Consider the following 13,072-nt stretch of genomic DNA (forward strand, 5'->3'; position numbering starts at 1 on the left):
GAGCATCTGTTGTCAGTGTTATCTTTCAGTCTGTCCTCTCTTCTCTGAGAGGGACTTATTTGTTGGAGTGTCTTTGCAATGTCTAGGTGTGAGATGCCAAAAAGGTGTACAAAATGACTTGTATATCTTCTGTATGAGTTGACATAACGTTGCATGGTATGTTGAACTGTCTTAGACATTTGGTGTTAGGATTACTATGATAGCCATCTAATGGCAGAACCTACTGTTTTCTGTGTGTTTAGACTTCTGAATCGAGTTTTGGTGTAGATTTGTGTGTTGCTTTTCATTTTAGCTAGCTGTTGTGGGAATATCCAGCTACGTGTCAAACTTGTGCCTTGTTGTGTAAGTGTACGGTATTCAGTGTAAGTTTTACTGTTTGTTGTTTAGCAGGTGGATTATCTTGGAGGCCTGTCCTTTTGGGCTCGGGTGCTAGCTGCCTAAGGGAGTATCAGGGCATTGTTGGAGGTGTGTTGAGCCTTCTAGTAACTGCTGTCATAGTTTAGGTTTTGCTGTGTCATTTTAATGACTGCTGCTGTGAGCATGGCAGTGCTCAGCTATATGGTCTGTCCTAACATGAGCAGTGTTGACTTTGTGTGCAGTGTTCTTTTGTACTGTTGAATGTTCATCTATTGCAGAGTAGGCACAGGTGTGTATCCATCATGTGATCAAATGTCAATAGGTAATGCCTGAAATCAAAATGTTACTTGGTACATTACTGGCCGATCACAGGAGGAAAGGGTCGGGCATTTGCTGGTTGTGTGACTTTAGATTTCCTAGTAATTCCCCCAGGAGAGGGCAAAGGGGCAGCAGAGATTAAGCTGTGGGTTTGGTTGGTGTCCTCTAGTCCGTATATGTAGGCAGGGATGCACTAAGGAATGTCTGTGGACCTCGGGTGTGACTAAAGCAGCAATGCAGAACAAGTGGGAGAGAAAATAAGTTCCCAGGCCATAGGGTAGTAATATAATAACCAGTTCAGTGTTCACACAGCAACTGGTCCAGTAATCCTCCCCCTTTCTTCTTAATCTTCAAGCAAAGCCAGGATGTTCATTTTGAATTTGTCCACCTGAATCTTTAACATCAGCGGTAACAGGTACATGGGTGAAATAACATGCGTGTGCGAGAGGCATTTGCAGATTCGACAGCTATCATACAACACCTACATGCAGAAGGAGTGCATGCGTTTACAACCACCTGGATCCTCATGCTATTAACTAGGATTGTGGGTATTTCCAAGTAATTGTAACTATAAGCCTCTGTTGTGGATTGCATACCTTTACAACAAATCAACACTGTAGGTCTTTAATAAGGATTGTGGATCTTTTACACAAATTGTATTCATAATTTGTTTTCAGGTGTTGACGCCATTATAGCAAACAGGAGTCGCATGTATTTAGCCATTATTGTGGGCCTTTCCCACAAATCTTGATCCTTAACCTTTTCTCGTTGATTGCATGCATTTCCACAAAGCTGGTTTCAAGGTCAATTAGTCTAACTTTAAACTGTCCCAAGGTGCAGAATCTGTAGTACAATTTGTAATAGTGCTGTCATCTATCAAGGGGTGCAGTTTTTCACAAATTGCACCTTTAAGTTACTGTCATGGATGCATGCTATTCCAGCAAACGAGAGCGCGTACATTTAGAAAGGGATGTGGGCCTTTCCTGTACCTATATCCTCCAGCATGTTTAATGTATTGCATGCCTTTATTCTTGATGGCTCCATGGTGGTACAGCAAGGATTGTTAGCTGTTCCCATAAATTGTGTCCTTTAGCATATTTTTTGGATTGCATGCTAATGTAGCATTCTTGATTCAAACTCATTTTTCAAGAATTGTTGGCTTTCCCCCAAAATTGCTTTCCGCTGCACTTTAGTTTACATGCAAGCTTCCCCACAAACCGTATCCTCCAGTGCCAGATATGGATTCCGTCTTTCCTGCAAAATGTATAGTTCCTTTTAGTTCTTGTAGAGTTTTAAATCCTATATTTGCTGTCTACAAATTTTTAACAATGCTCTGTTTCTATTGCGAGCTTCTTCGAATTTGTTCTACTAGGTTATGGCGACAGCATTTATAACTTTACTTCGGGTTTTAAAAATCACTTGGAAAACAGGCACTCCTGACACTGTGCATCAATCATTGGGTGGAAAGATTTGTTAAATAGTACCGGTTATTCTCTGAATGAATTCCATCAATGACAGTGCGGAGCCTCTATCCTTCGGAAGCGTGGGTTATGTAAGTTCAGCAGAGACAAGGAAGGCATAATTTTCCATCATAAATAGGTTACATTTTGAAACTTGGGTATGATGCATATCCACTTATGCATTCAAACTTTGACTGCTCACCTACCTTCTCAGTTCCTTCTCTTTCGCTCCATTTAGTAATTCTGTGCAAGTTAGGGGGCAGGGATGACTTGTTACCAGTTCTGTCGTCACTATGTTGAGTAATGTGATACATCCAGCCCTCTTTCTTCAGACTCGCAGGAATATTTTACTGCACAGATCAACCTAATAATATATTGAAAGCCTTAGGGAAAGCTTAAGTAGCAAAGGATCGCTCTGAATTGCAGCCTGGGCTCTATGTATGATCTCAAGAACTTTTCTTGTATCCAGATTGTGGCGGTCCCTCTGCATCGAAAGAAGGACCTAGAAAATAAAAGTCGACTGGTTAGTTTGAAGCTTGGACAGGGCATTCCGTAGAATTGCTGTGTAGGCCCCAGAACATCTTTGGCAAAGTGAAAAGATGTAAAGGGCAGCCAAAGTTGATAGCAGCTCACCTTTTGATGGGCAGAAATATTAGTCTGCAGAAATGCAGTCTTATTTGACATCAGCCGAGTGTCGCTCGTAGCCATTGTATCAAAAGACTTCTGATTGGCCGATGCAATTCACCTCTGCTGTACTGCTTGCGATTGTAAGGGTCCATAACAAATATACTTCTTATGCCCGGGCCTGGAGGTGCAGGTTATGCCAGGGCTCATCCTACTGAACATGTGATCCTGCTGGAGACTTGGTAGCCTCCTGAGGGGAATGACCTGCAGCACAGTATGATTACAGATATTCGGATGCCCCCAAGTGCCCAGCGTAACCTCTGGGTCACCAAGGACCAGAGCAGGGTTAATATCCACTCCTGTTAGGGACACTTACTCATCCATGACATCCTGTCGCAAAGAGCCAACTGGTAACTCCTGAGTCACTCCTTTTGATTCTTTCACCACCCGAGGGGGGAAGCATTGCCTGTTCTGAAGCCTGCTCAAACCACTGGCGCAGGATTACACCTAGATGGATGAAACTGTACTATTGAACGGTGCAGTAAGTAGATCTCAAAGGTGTGAGCAACTCTATTGATGCAATACCAGCACTTATGTTTGCACTTTTATGCAGCTTTGGAGCTGCTATGAAATACCTCTGGATGCGTCCAAGTATCTTCAGGTCCTAGAGAACCCTCTGAACGTGCTGTAGTAACACCCGTGGCTTTACGCTCAGTGGAAACTTTAGATCTGTCGCCAGTAGCTTTGTGCAATCATCAGGATCCACAGCTGTGTTAAGCAGGTTTGGCATTTCGGAGAACTGGCTTCAGGTGTAAGTGGCAATTCAGAAAGCCTTCTAGTAGGATTAGGCTGACTAGGCATCTCGGTTTGGCAGCACGGTTACTATGGGTGAAAACCTGATGTTGTCTGAATGGCCACCTCAGGAGCGGGGGAAGCGTTCAGTCATGTGGGCAATTCATGGAATACGCTGGTCTACACAACAGAGCTACCACTTACCACCTACCAAGAATGATTCCCGGGTTGCAGAGTCCGTTTGTAGATTGCTTTATTATTTACCTTTTATTCCTTGTAACAATTGACAAGAACCCCTTATTTGGCTGGAGTAGAGCCTTGACGCCATTGAATATAAATTCTTCAGAGCTGATGTTGAAAAGGAATTGCAGAGCACATAGGTGAACAAATGTAAGCACTCCAATGATAGGACTTGCTGGTCATCTAAAGAAAACTGCAGACTGCAGCTCTGATCTCCTCTGAATACAGCAACCTGCTGCATGCACAGGAGTCCCTGGAGCTACAGAAGAAAACTGCTGGAACAGAACTACAGAAAAACTGAAGACAACCAAAAATAAAATGTGGAGAACTTAGGCCTGGCCAGAAATGTACCCATGCTCTGTTGCATGGAGAAAACATTCCGAAGAGCAGCAGAAGTAGTGGGTTTCCAAATTTCTTGAACTGCGTACCCCCAGGCTTTCCATTAGTCCATTTGATGCCGGGCAAATATATGATCCCATTCTCTGGCCTGCCAGTTCAAGACTTACCAAGAGTCTGGAGGAAGGGCAGCTGGATGTACCCGTACTAATTTGAGTCACAGAAATATGGGAAGATAGCAAGTTTCAAACCTATGTATGGAGTAGCTGGTCTTGGTTTAGGAAACCTAGCTCTATAATCGGGAAACTCTGTGGTGGATGTGATGCTCCTTCTTATCCATGAAAAAAGTTACTTTTCGTTTGCATTTGTTCGAATAATTTTTCTATCGCACAATTGATGCATGCTTTACCTCCCTTGATACTGCCAGGATTCTTATTTGTACACAAAGCGGACATTATGTTGGGTTTCTAAGGATCTGGGGCATTGCCCACCCCAGAAACGGTAGTGCTGATTCCAATTTCAAAGAGGAAGCCTATGAGGAGCTAGAAAGAGGAGGTCTGTCTGTGCTAGTGACAGCATCTCATCTCCTTTTATCTTGTTTAGGTTTCTCCTCTGCCTCCTACTTAAAGGTCCATGTTAAAACCCACCATGGCGCCCCGCTTCCCCAGGCCTCTCAACACCTGGAGTCCATCTCGAACGGGGGAGCGGCGTTCCACTGCGTCAGGACATGTGACGTCAAAGGCAAGCAACACCCAGCTCTGCACTTTGCTTCTCTTCACCAAACTTTGTGATGTGGGAGGTGGGACTGGGCTTGAGAGGATGGGGTCAGCCAGGGGGATGACTGCATCATTTTTTTTATATTAGCAGATTTGGCCAGACATAATGTTCGGTGACCATCCCACACCAGTCACTGCAAGGTCAAAAAAATTCCATCTATTGTGTTTTGCTCTCAGTGGCATTTTCAGCCTACACATCTCTTTGGAATCTAACGTATTCTCCGCTTGTAAGAACAAGCTTATAATTACATTTGTCGGATTTCCCCCCAAAAATTAAGAGGCACTCGAGCAAAGTCCTTTGTTCCAGTGATAGGACTACTGCATTGGAGTAGCCGCAAAATTGAATTTCTATAATCTTTTGGCACCCTTTTACTTCATTGACTGGTGAGAAAGAGATGGTAACACGTTTGACCATTTCTCAGATTTTCTGTCCATTCATACATGCCGGTGCAACTTGAAATTATCACTTTTTTAAATTCTCAAGTTTCACATTCTCCAAACTCATGGGCATAGAAAGAAGCATACCAGTGTTCCTTCAAACCAAAGAGAAGGAAAGTCATTGCAGGACAACTGTTTACCGAATTCACCAGCTACAGTCTGGTTTGTCAGCGTAGGTTGGGTTGGAAGTACATCAGGATGCAATTCTTCCGGCTCACTTCCACAATGCTAACATGAGTGACAGTGGTTCAAATAAATGAAAGAGCATGCCAACAACCATTCCCTTGGCCTTGATGAAGCTAATTCTAAAATAGGAATCCCATCAGTGGGGTAGACCTATTTTCTTGCCCAAGGAGAACACCAACTTCAGTGAAAGGGGGCCGTTGCTTTAATACCCAGAATAATCAATTTCTCTCACAACCCTTGAAATTATCAATGTGGAGGTAGAATAGCTGAATGGGCATAGATAGAGACCGAACTCCCCTCTTACCATTGTAAACTCCCAAACAGAAAATGAAACCATAAGTGGTCAGATCTCTCATTCAGGGATAAAAATGTTTCATTCAGAGGCTAAAGGACAATCAAACGCTAAGATGGCTGTGATTTTTACCTCTAAGACCAATAATCTCTAGTGAGAAAGTGGGCATTAGCTGAACAAGTATAGACAGGTAACCTTCCCACTCAACCATGCAGTCAGTTATAACCCGGAATGTGTGCTTTCGAGGCAGGCCATCTCTATAAGAGATGGGAGAGCTGAATGAAATGGAGCCTCTGTGCACTCCTGACCTGCTGTTTTTCTCTTGAGCTAAGCCACTGATTAAATGTAGGCTGCCTCAGGTCTGCCAGGAAGATTGTTATAATCCTATTTTTTTTTTTTACAGCAAGTTACTAATGTTTTTTTATTTGTTGAGTTATTACTTGCTCCTATCCTCCCAACCCTGAACTGTATCATTTCCCTCCAGCAGATGGATATCTCCTCTTCCTTAGAGTTAGTCTTTTCTAGACAGACGAACAAATGAGGTTTCAGTGGGCAAAAAATCTCTTCTTGCTTCTGAAACCGGTAAAGAGAAGAAAATGATTCATTAGATTTGGAGATTATATTCCCAGCCACTGAGAAATGAATGAAAACCAATCCACCCCCCACACCCCTCCCCCAAAAAGGAATCCAACATACTCCACTCCAATGGTAAAGGGGGGGGGGGGGGGGGGCTGTTGAAATTAATCCACTGGAGACTTGTCCTCAACTCTGAACCTTGGGCCGTCCAATGAAATACGAAGAATTGAAAGATGGCTCCCACCACCTCCCCCAAAAAAGTGTCCCTTATAGAGGTAGTGATAAGTGGTCTGACAGCATCTCAGCCAAAGAAGTGACACATTAATAAGTGTCCAGAGTCTGAATGAGAACATTGATTCACCTCACTTACATACTCTTATATGTGATGGTTCGTGGAAGGTATGCTATGGGGACTACCATGTGTTAGTATGTGATAAACCCTCTGAAAAAGTCATAATAAATAAATCGCCCCACTCACCAAAATTCCACAGGAAACGCCGCTAGAACTAGGCTAGGGATTTAAAGGTCTTTCTCTCCAAGAGCTGATGGTTTTTCAGTGGAGACCATGATTAAATAAAGCATTCAAGGCCCTTGTTGCTAAGTCTACGTCTTTTTTAAAGCTCCCAGTTTTTTAAAACTAATATATGGATCTCGTTAATCTGTAAAAAGAGACCACTAGAATACAAAAATGACTATCTACTATATTTTGATAGTCTTCTCCAAGCTCCCATTTCAGCATAGTGGAAATGTGTATAAAGGAGGGGAAGGACTACCTGAAACATGGCATGAAGATCCCCCCCCTCCAATCCCCATGTTAAAGAGGTGCCCACTTGTCCAGAAAAAGAGCTGACTCAGTTCTTTGATAATATCAAAAATCATTCTCCATTGTCCCCTTCCAAATGATTCTCCAGAAGAGATGTAGTTGATTCATTATGAATGGACACTAAATTCCTGATTTATCTTTGGTGATATTTGTTTTCAGAACGGAATCTGTGATTCATCTCCCCCCGAAAGTGGTCCATCCAGAGTGGTTGTTGCTTGAATGAGCAGGCCTTACAAATGCCATTCTTATCATTTACTTATTCATGCTTTTCATTTATTGATCCATGCAAAGGTCAGAAGTCGGTTATGATGCATGCACAAGAAAGACGACACCTCATATGATGAGGTCGCTCATCTAGAGAAAGACCAAGTTCTTAATGTGCATTGAGTGAGCTCTCCAAGCGATACATTTATCAGGAAAGTAACTTTTCATTGAACACTAAAAGTAGTCGCTTTTTACCTCGTTGTGGGACCCTTCCATAGAAGTTAAGAAACTAAGGCACATAGGAATCCGCTCTTCTATCATCTCCATTCATTAGGAGAAAACACCATGCATGTTACTGGAGTTACCCATTTTCCTCGAAGAGCATGTACTGCGGAGATAGGCATTGTTGAAGGACAATCGGGGGGCAGGGCAGACCAGAGAGCAAAGGTTTGGGATGGCCAGGGATTAGTTGTGACAGCTGTCCCCATTTGCTAGGGATTTGGGGGAGAATGGGCAAATGTAGGGCTAGAAAATCTTCGTAAACCTAGTTCTACAGGGAACTTGGGCTACTAGGTTGATTCTGACAGTCTTGCATCTACAGTGCAGCTGACTTGTTAAGAAAACCAAATCATGATACAGCACATCTGGCATCATTGCATTTTTGATTTCCGGTAAGTCCCTGAAAACCGCTTCCTTTTTGGCTCAACTGTAGATTGAGTATACAGAACGTCCTCCCGAAATGATAATCCTACTTCGAGCGAAGCCAAAGATTTTGTAATTAAAGCTTACAGGCATACAATTAATTTCTGAGTACAGTGACTCAAGGTAATGAGGCCTACAGTTTCAGAAATGGAGAAGTCATTCCTGTCAACCCTCAAAGCAAATCCACGTGACAATGAAGTTGATCTACCATCAATTGACGCAATTTCTAGAGAGAGCCAGGCCAGAGATGTAGTAATGATTGATAGTGGTCATCCATTAATGCAGTCGCTAAAGAGAACAAAGCCAAGCATGTCATTTAATGATTGATGCTAGTCTCTCTTCCTTTAATGCAATCCCTTGAGAGCAAGCGCATGGATATAAAATTATTGATAGTGGCCTTCCTTCCATTTGCAATCCCCTGAGAGATCAGGGCCAGAGATAAAATAAATATATATACTGTTCCCCCGCCTATAAATGCAGTTCTTTACAACAGCAAGCTATAGGGTGCATTAATTGTTGAGAGTAATGTCCAATACATAATGCAATGTCTTGACTGAGCACAGCCCCAAATACATTAATTGATACTGAATTATCATCCAACAATACAAATACAGTCACTTCAGAGAACAAGTCCAAAGATCTTATAAGCTATGCACTTGATCCACCATTGATAGGCAACTTTCCCGTCTTCGACTGTGCAAAAATCAAAGAGATGGTTCCTTAATAATGTGCAAATTAGCTATTTTTCCAATCTTGCACCACTGTGGGAATCACCGGGTACTCCACCTTGCCTACAGGATAGTTTGGCAACATCCCTGAAAGATTCTGGAATTATGAAGTGGGGAGAATTGTTGGCTGGGGGTGCACTACAGTCTTGGGAAGAGCTACGGGGGAGAGTGGGTCCCGGCTTATCCCGATTTAAATATATGCAGCTAAATAGTTGGGCGCAGGCACAGGTCAGAAAGGGGGCTCCATTGGGGAAGGATAGTAACTTGAAAGAGCTATTGGTAGCAAGGCCAGGAGGTAGCAAAGAAGTCTCTGTTTGGTATTGGGCAATTTTGGAGGAGGTTGATGGGGATTTCAAACTAGCCGATGAGTTATGGACAACCGAGTTAGATATCCAGTGTGAGCAGTTGTGGATAGATTCATTCTCCCTTTTGCATAAATTTGTGAAACCTGCATGGTTGAAGAGAAACCATCTCTTCACAGCTCATCGAGCGTTTCTCTCTCCCCTAAGATTATCAAAATTCCAGCCAGGGAAAACATGTAACAAGTGTGGCTTGTATGGAGCATCTGATGTCCACATGTTTAGAGATTGCCCCCCCATTTGGCTTTTTTGGGAGGAAGTGAAGCGGACGCTGGATTCCATTCTTAATGCCTCTGTGAACATGAGTCTCCCACTGATCACTTTTGGCATTGATGGAAGCATCTCGGGACATGCAAGATCTTTTCTCTTTTATGCTATTTTATTGGCAAGAAGACAAATCTGTAAATTCTGGGTAGATACTGCTGCACCCACACACTGTGGCTGGCTGATATCCCTCTATGAAACATCTAGAGTTGACCTGGCTAGGTCCTGTAGCAGGAAAAAACTCGAATTTTTGGACTTAAATGGTACAGTGGAGATAGGATTTCCGTTTTTTTTCCCCCAGGTCCTATGATTATGCCTCTCTACGCTCCTTGGTCCATCGTAAAGGGTCTCTCAGTTAGAAATATGGTCCAACAGGTTGAATGCAACCTCGCTGGAGTTAAAATACCTACCCTCCACCCTCGGATGCTCCTTCCGCCATCAAATATTTCGTGTCTCACGGTGAGATTTAAAAAGGTCTTCTGAACTCACCCAGGGGCGACACGCAAGGTGGTCGGTGTTTCCTAAATGAGGGTATGGGCAAATGAGGACACAAAAAAAAAAGGTGCGAAGGAGAGATGGTAGAGCAAAGTATATACATTCTCTTCTATTTGATGCACAGCAAATTGTAAGTCATTTTGATAGTACGTTTCCTTAATTTTTGGCCACCTCGGGTTCTGCCAAAAGTATTTTTTAAAACAAGGGTCATTTACCTAGGGCGTTTAGGAAATCTGCCCAGTATAGTAGCCATGGAGCCTTGCCTAGTGAGTTCTTCACTGGCATTTCTACATTGGTGGTAGGACCTTGGCAGATAAACCTGACAGGGGTCCATCCAGCTGTGTCAGAATCAAAGTATGTTCAATCACTTGTAGTCGCGTGTTGTGCTAGGTAAGTGGGCCTGTGGACTGTACAAATAGCAGGAACAGACACATCTTCATGAATATATTCGAGGTTTAATGTAGGGATGGTGTCATCATGAGTGAAAAGTCCTGCTCTAAAATAACTAGACACCTATTGTTGAAAATCGTTCACCAATAGATAATTGAATATTATCGATGAACACCTGGATGTGGAAGCAGGGCAGGCAGATGAGCCTTTTTTCTGTCTTCAGTGAAGATAAAGGTATGGGTTTGTGCTCACAATGCTATCAATTTAGCTTGTATTCAAATTAGTGAGCATTCACAAACTAAATCCGAAAGTAGGTAAACGTGGTTGTTTCAAAGTAAGTAGGGGCGCTTCTCATCACAAATTCTTTTCACTTGCCTGCATCACATCTGTCTTTTTTTCTTTCCCAGCTCATTAAGTGAATTGTGTCTGTATGTTGGCATGAATCAGGGATTTGGTGAAAATGGTGTCTTATTGGCGGGGTTTTTGGAAGGCTGATTACAGCATGAAGGGTTCACAGGCTGAAAGCAGATGTCCCAGATCTATAAAAAAATTCAAACCCTCTTGCATGGCCCAAATCTAGTCCATTAAACAGTGATGCTGCAATCATTGATATCCAATAAAGAGCTCAGGGATGTCTGACAAGGGTCTAATAGGGTCCAATTCATACGGGATATTCAGGCTATCCATGTGTTGTACAATTTATCTAAATTGGAAAGGCACATGTTGCCAGTCGTTATTGGGAAATTGTGGCACATATCGATCCTTCCTGAACCTAAGAGGACATCCCTGTTATTGGTTGTTTATGTAGATTATAGAGTGAATGCTGCTTGGAACCCAAGGGAGTGTCGTGGGAAATGTCTGTGAGAGGCATCCTAGCAGATTGTTAATAGGTTTATTTGTTAAGAGTGATATTGCTTGGCTTGAATTGATTGTATATGGTGTTCAGAAATATTTCTTGATGGGGACCCTATGTTGCATTGGTGACCTGCCCGGAATGAGCATATGTTGCCATAATGCTGTGTGCTTGGGTAAATGTTACACAGTGCCATTTCACAATGTGTGGTTTCTAATGTATTTTCCTTGCCTTCTTCCCTGCAGAGGGGAAGTGCCCACATCAAGAACCAATGGAGAGCTCCGACTCCTACGGGGAGCTCTCAGATGCCAGCGACCTGAAGACACCTGAAAAGCAGAACACCAATGGCTCATTTACCGCCTGTGAAATCATTGCTGCGAAGACCAAGCTGGAGTCTGAGGCCGAGAAGAAGTACCCGTGCCAGGAATGCGGCAGCCTCTTCCGTTCCAAGTCTTATCTCAACAAACACATCCAGAAGGTTCACATGCCGTCTCTGGGTGGCAATATGGCAGACCTTGGCCCAGCTCTTGGACCCGCCCTCGGCCCAGCTCTTGGTCCTGCCTTGGGCCCGGCACTTGGACCCACATTGGGCCCGGCTCTGGGACCCACTCTGGGCCCTGCCTTGGGGCCTGCTTTGGGACCCCCCTTTTCGCCTCATCATAACATGTCTCTACTAGAGTCCTTTGGGTTTCAGATTGTGCAGTCCGCGTTTGCATCGTCGCTTGTGGGGGACGCTGATGGGGGCCATCAGTCCATGAGCCAAGATGGGAAGTGAGGATGGGCCTGGAGGCAATGAGGATACTGCGATAGACAAAATCAGAAGTGAGGACTGCGAGGTCTATTCGCAGTCCTGCCCTTGTAGTGTTCTTTGTATTTTTTCTGTTACACTTTAGAAGATCCACAATACCCTAGCATCCCAGATGGATTACAGGGCCAGTCATGGGATGCAGCGGTTGTACTGTGAGAACCCGAGGGATCATACTATTGGATGGCAGGACGACCATCCACGGTTGCAGACTCCTGTTATCAGAGCTGTGTGCTGGGGACAAGGTTGGTCCTTGGGACTTGATTTCTGTTGTGACTATTTCTCCTGTTTCCACAACGTTGTTATGTGCCTCCCCAATCAACAAACGCAAAGCGGCTCCAGTTCTCCTAAAAGTTGATGGTACGCTGGGTCATCAGGTGTGGAAGGTGCTGCCATTCAGCTCCTACGCCTCCCTGGAATGGGCAGGTCCCTTTTCTCTTCTACCTTTCCCCTAACACGGCGGGAGGCTACCCTCCTCCCTCTCCTTTGATGACATGCAGTTTGGACTATTTTGTGACTTTTGCCCAGAAGCGAGGATCTCCAAGAGAAACAAGAATCGGACAGTGTCATTGATTTATAGGAACTTTTTTTATTATTATTATTATTTTCAAAGAATTAAATTTGCTGCCGATTTTTAAATCTCTTACCTGGCTATATTAATTCTTGTCTTGGTACCATGCAGTGGTGTATAATTACTATGCAGCGTAGGACCAAAGCAATGTCTGCACAAGCAGTGCGAGGTTCCCTTTGAAGAACAAGGCTTTGGTTTATTTTAGATGTATAATGATAACATGTTAAAAAAAGTTTTTTATGTTTGGCAGAGAACGCAAACTGGAGCCTCACCCAAAAAAATTTAAAAGAAAATTATTTATGCATATGTTATCATCCATGGATTCCCTTTGTGCTTCCTTGTTCGATTTGGGTGTATGGCACATGCGGACTGCGTCCTCCACATCACATGGTGGGGTTGTTCCTTGCTGTGCCAGATGATCTGGCCTTGTAGTCCACCAAATTGCCTGTGAGAGGTGACCTTGGTGTGCAGCCTGTAAGCCAA

The 13,072-nt window shown here is 43.6% G+C and overlaps 1 protein-coding gene across 4 annotated transcripts in view; it reads left to right on the forward strand.

The window, feature by feature from the left end:
• Nucleotides 1-12,661, forward strand: part of PATZ1 (POZ/BTB and AT hook containing zinc finger 1) — a 42,404-nt gene extending 29,743 nt beyond the window's left edge. For 2 of the 4 annotated variants that reach the window (XM_086942829.1, XM_086942830.1), the window contains exons 4-5: nt 4,731-4,868; nt 11,459-12,661. In XM_086942829.1, coding sequence (XP_086798955.1) covers nt 4,731-4,868; nt 11,459-11,988 — 668 coding nt within the window. In that variant the 3' untranslated portion in view covers nt 11,989-12,661. The remainder of the gene's footprint in view (nt 1-4,730; nt 4,869-11,458) is intronic. The other 2 variants (XM_086942831.1, XM_086942832.1) reach the window with 1 other exon arrangement.
• Nucleotides 12,662-13,072: the final 411 nt, after the last annotated feature.

This window comes from Lissotriton vulgaris, chromosome 11 (genome assembly GCF_964263255.1).
Source record: "Lissotriton vulgaris chromosome 11, aLisVul1.2, whole genome shotgun sequence".
Taxonomy (NCBI): domain Eukaryota; kingdom Metazoa; phylum Chordata; class Amphibia; order Caudata; family Salamandridae; genus Lissotriton; species Lissotriton vulgaris.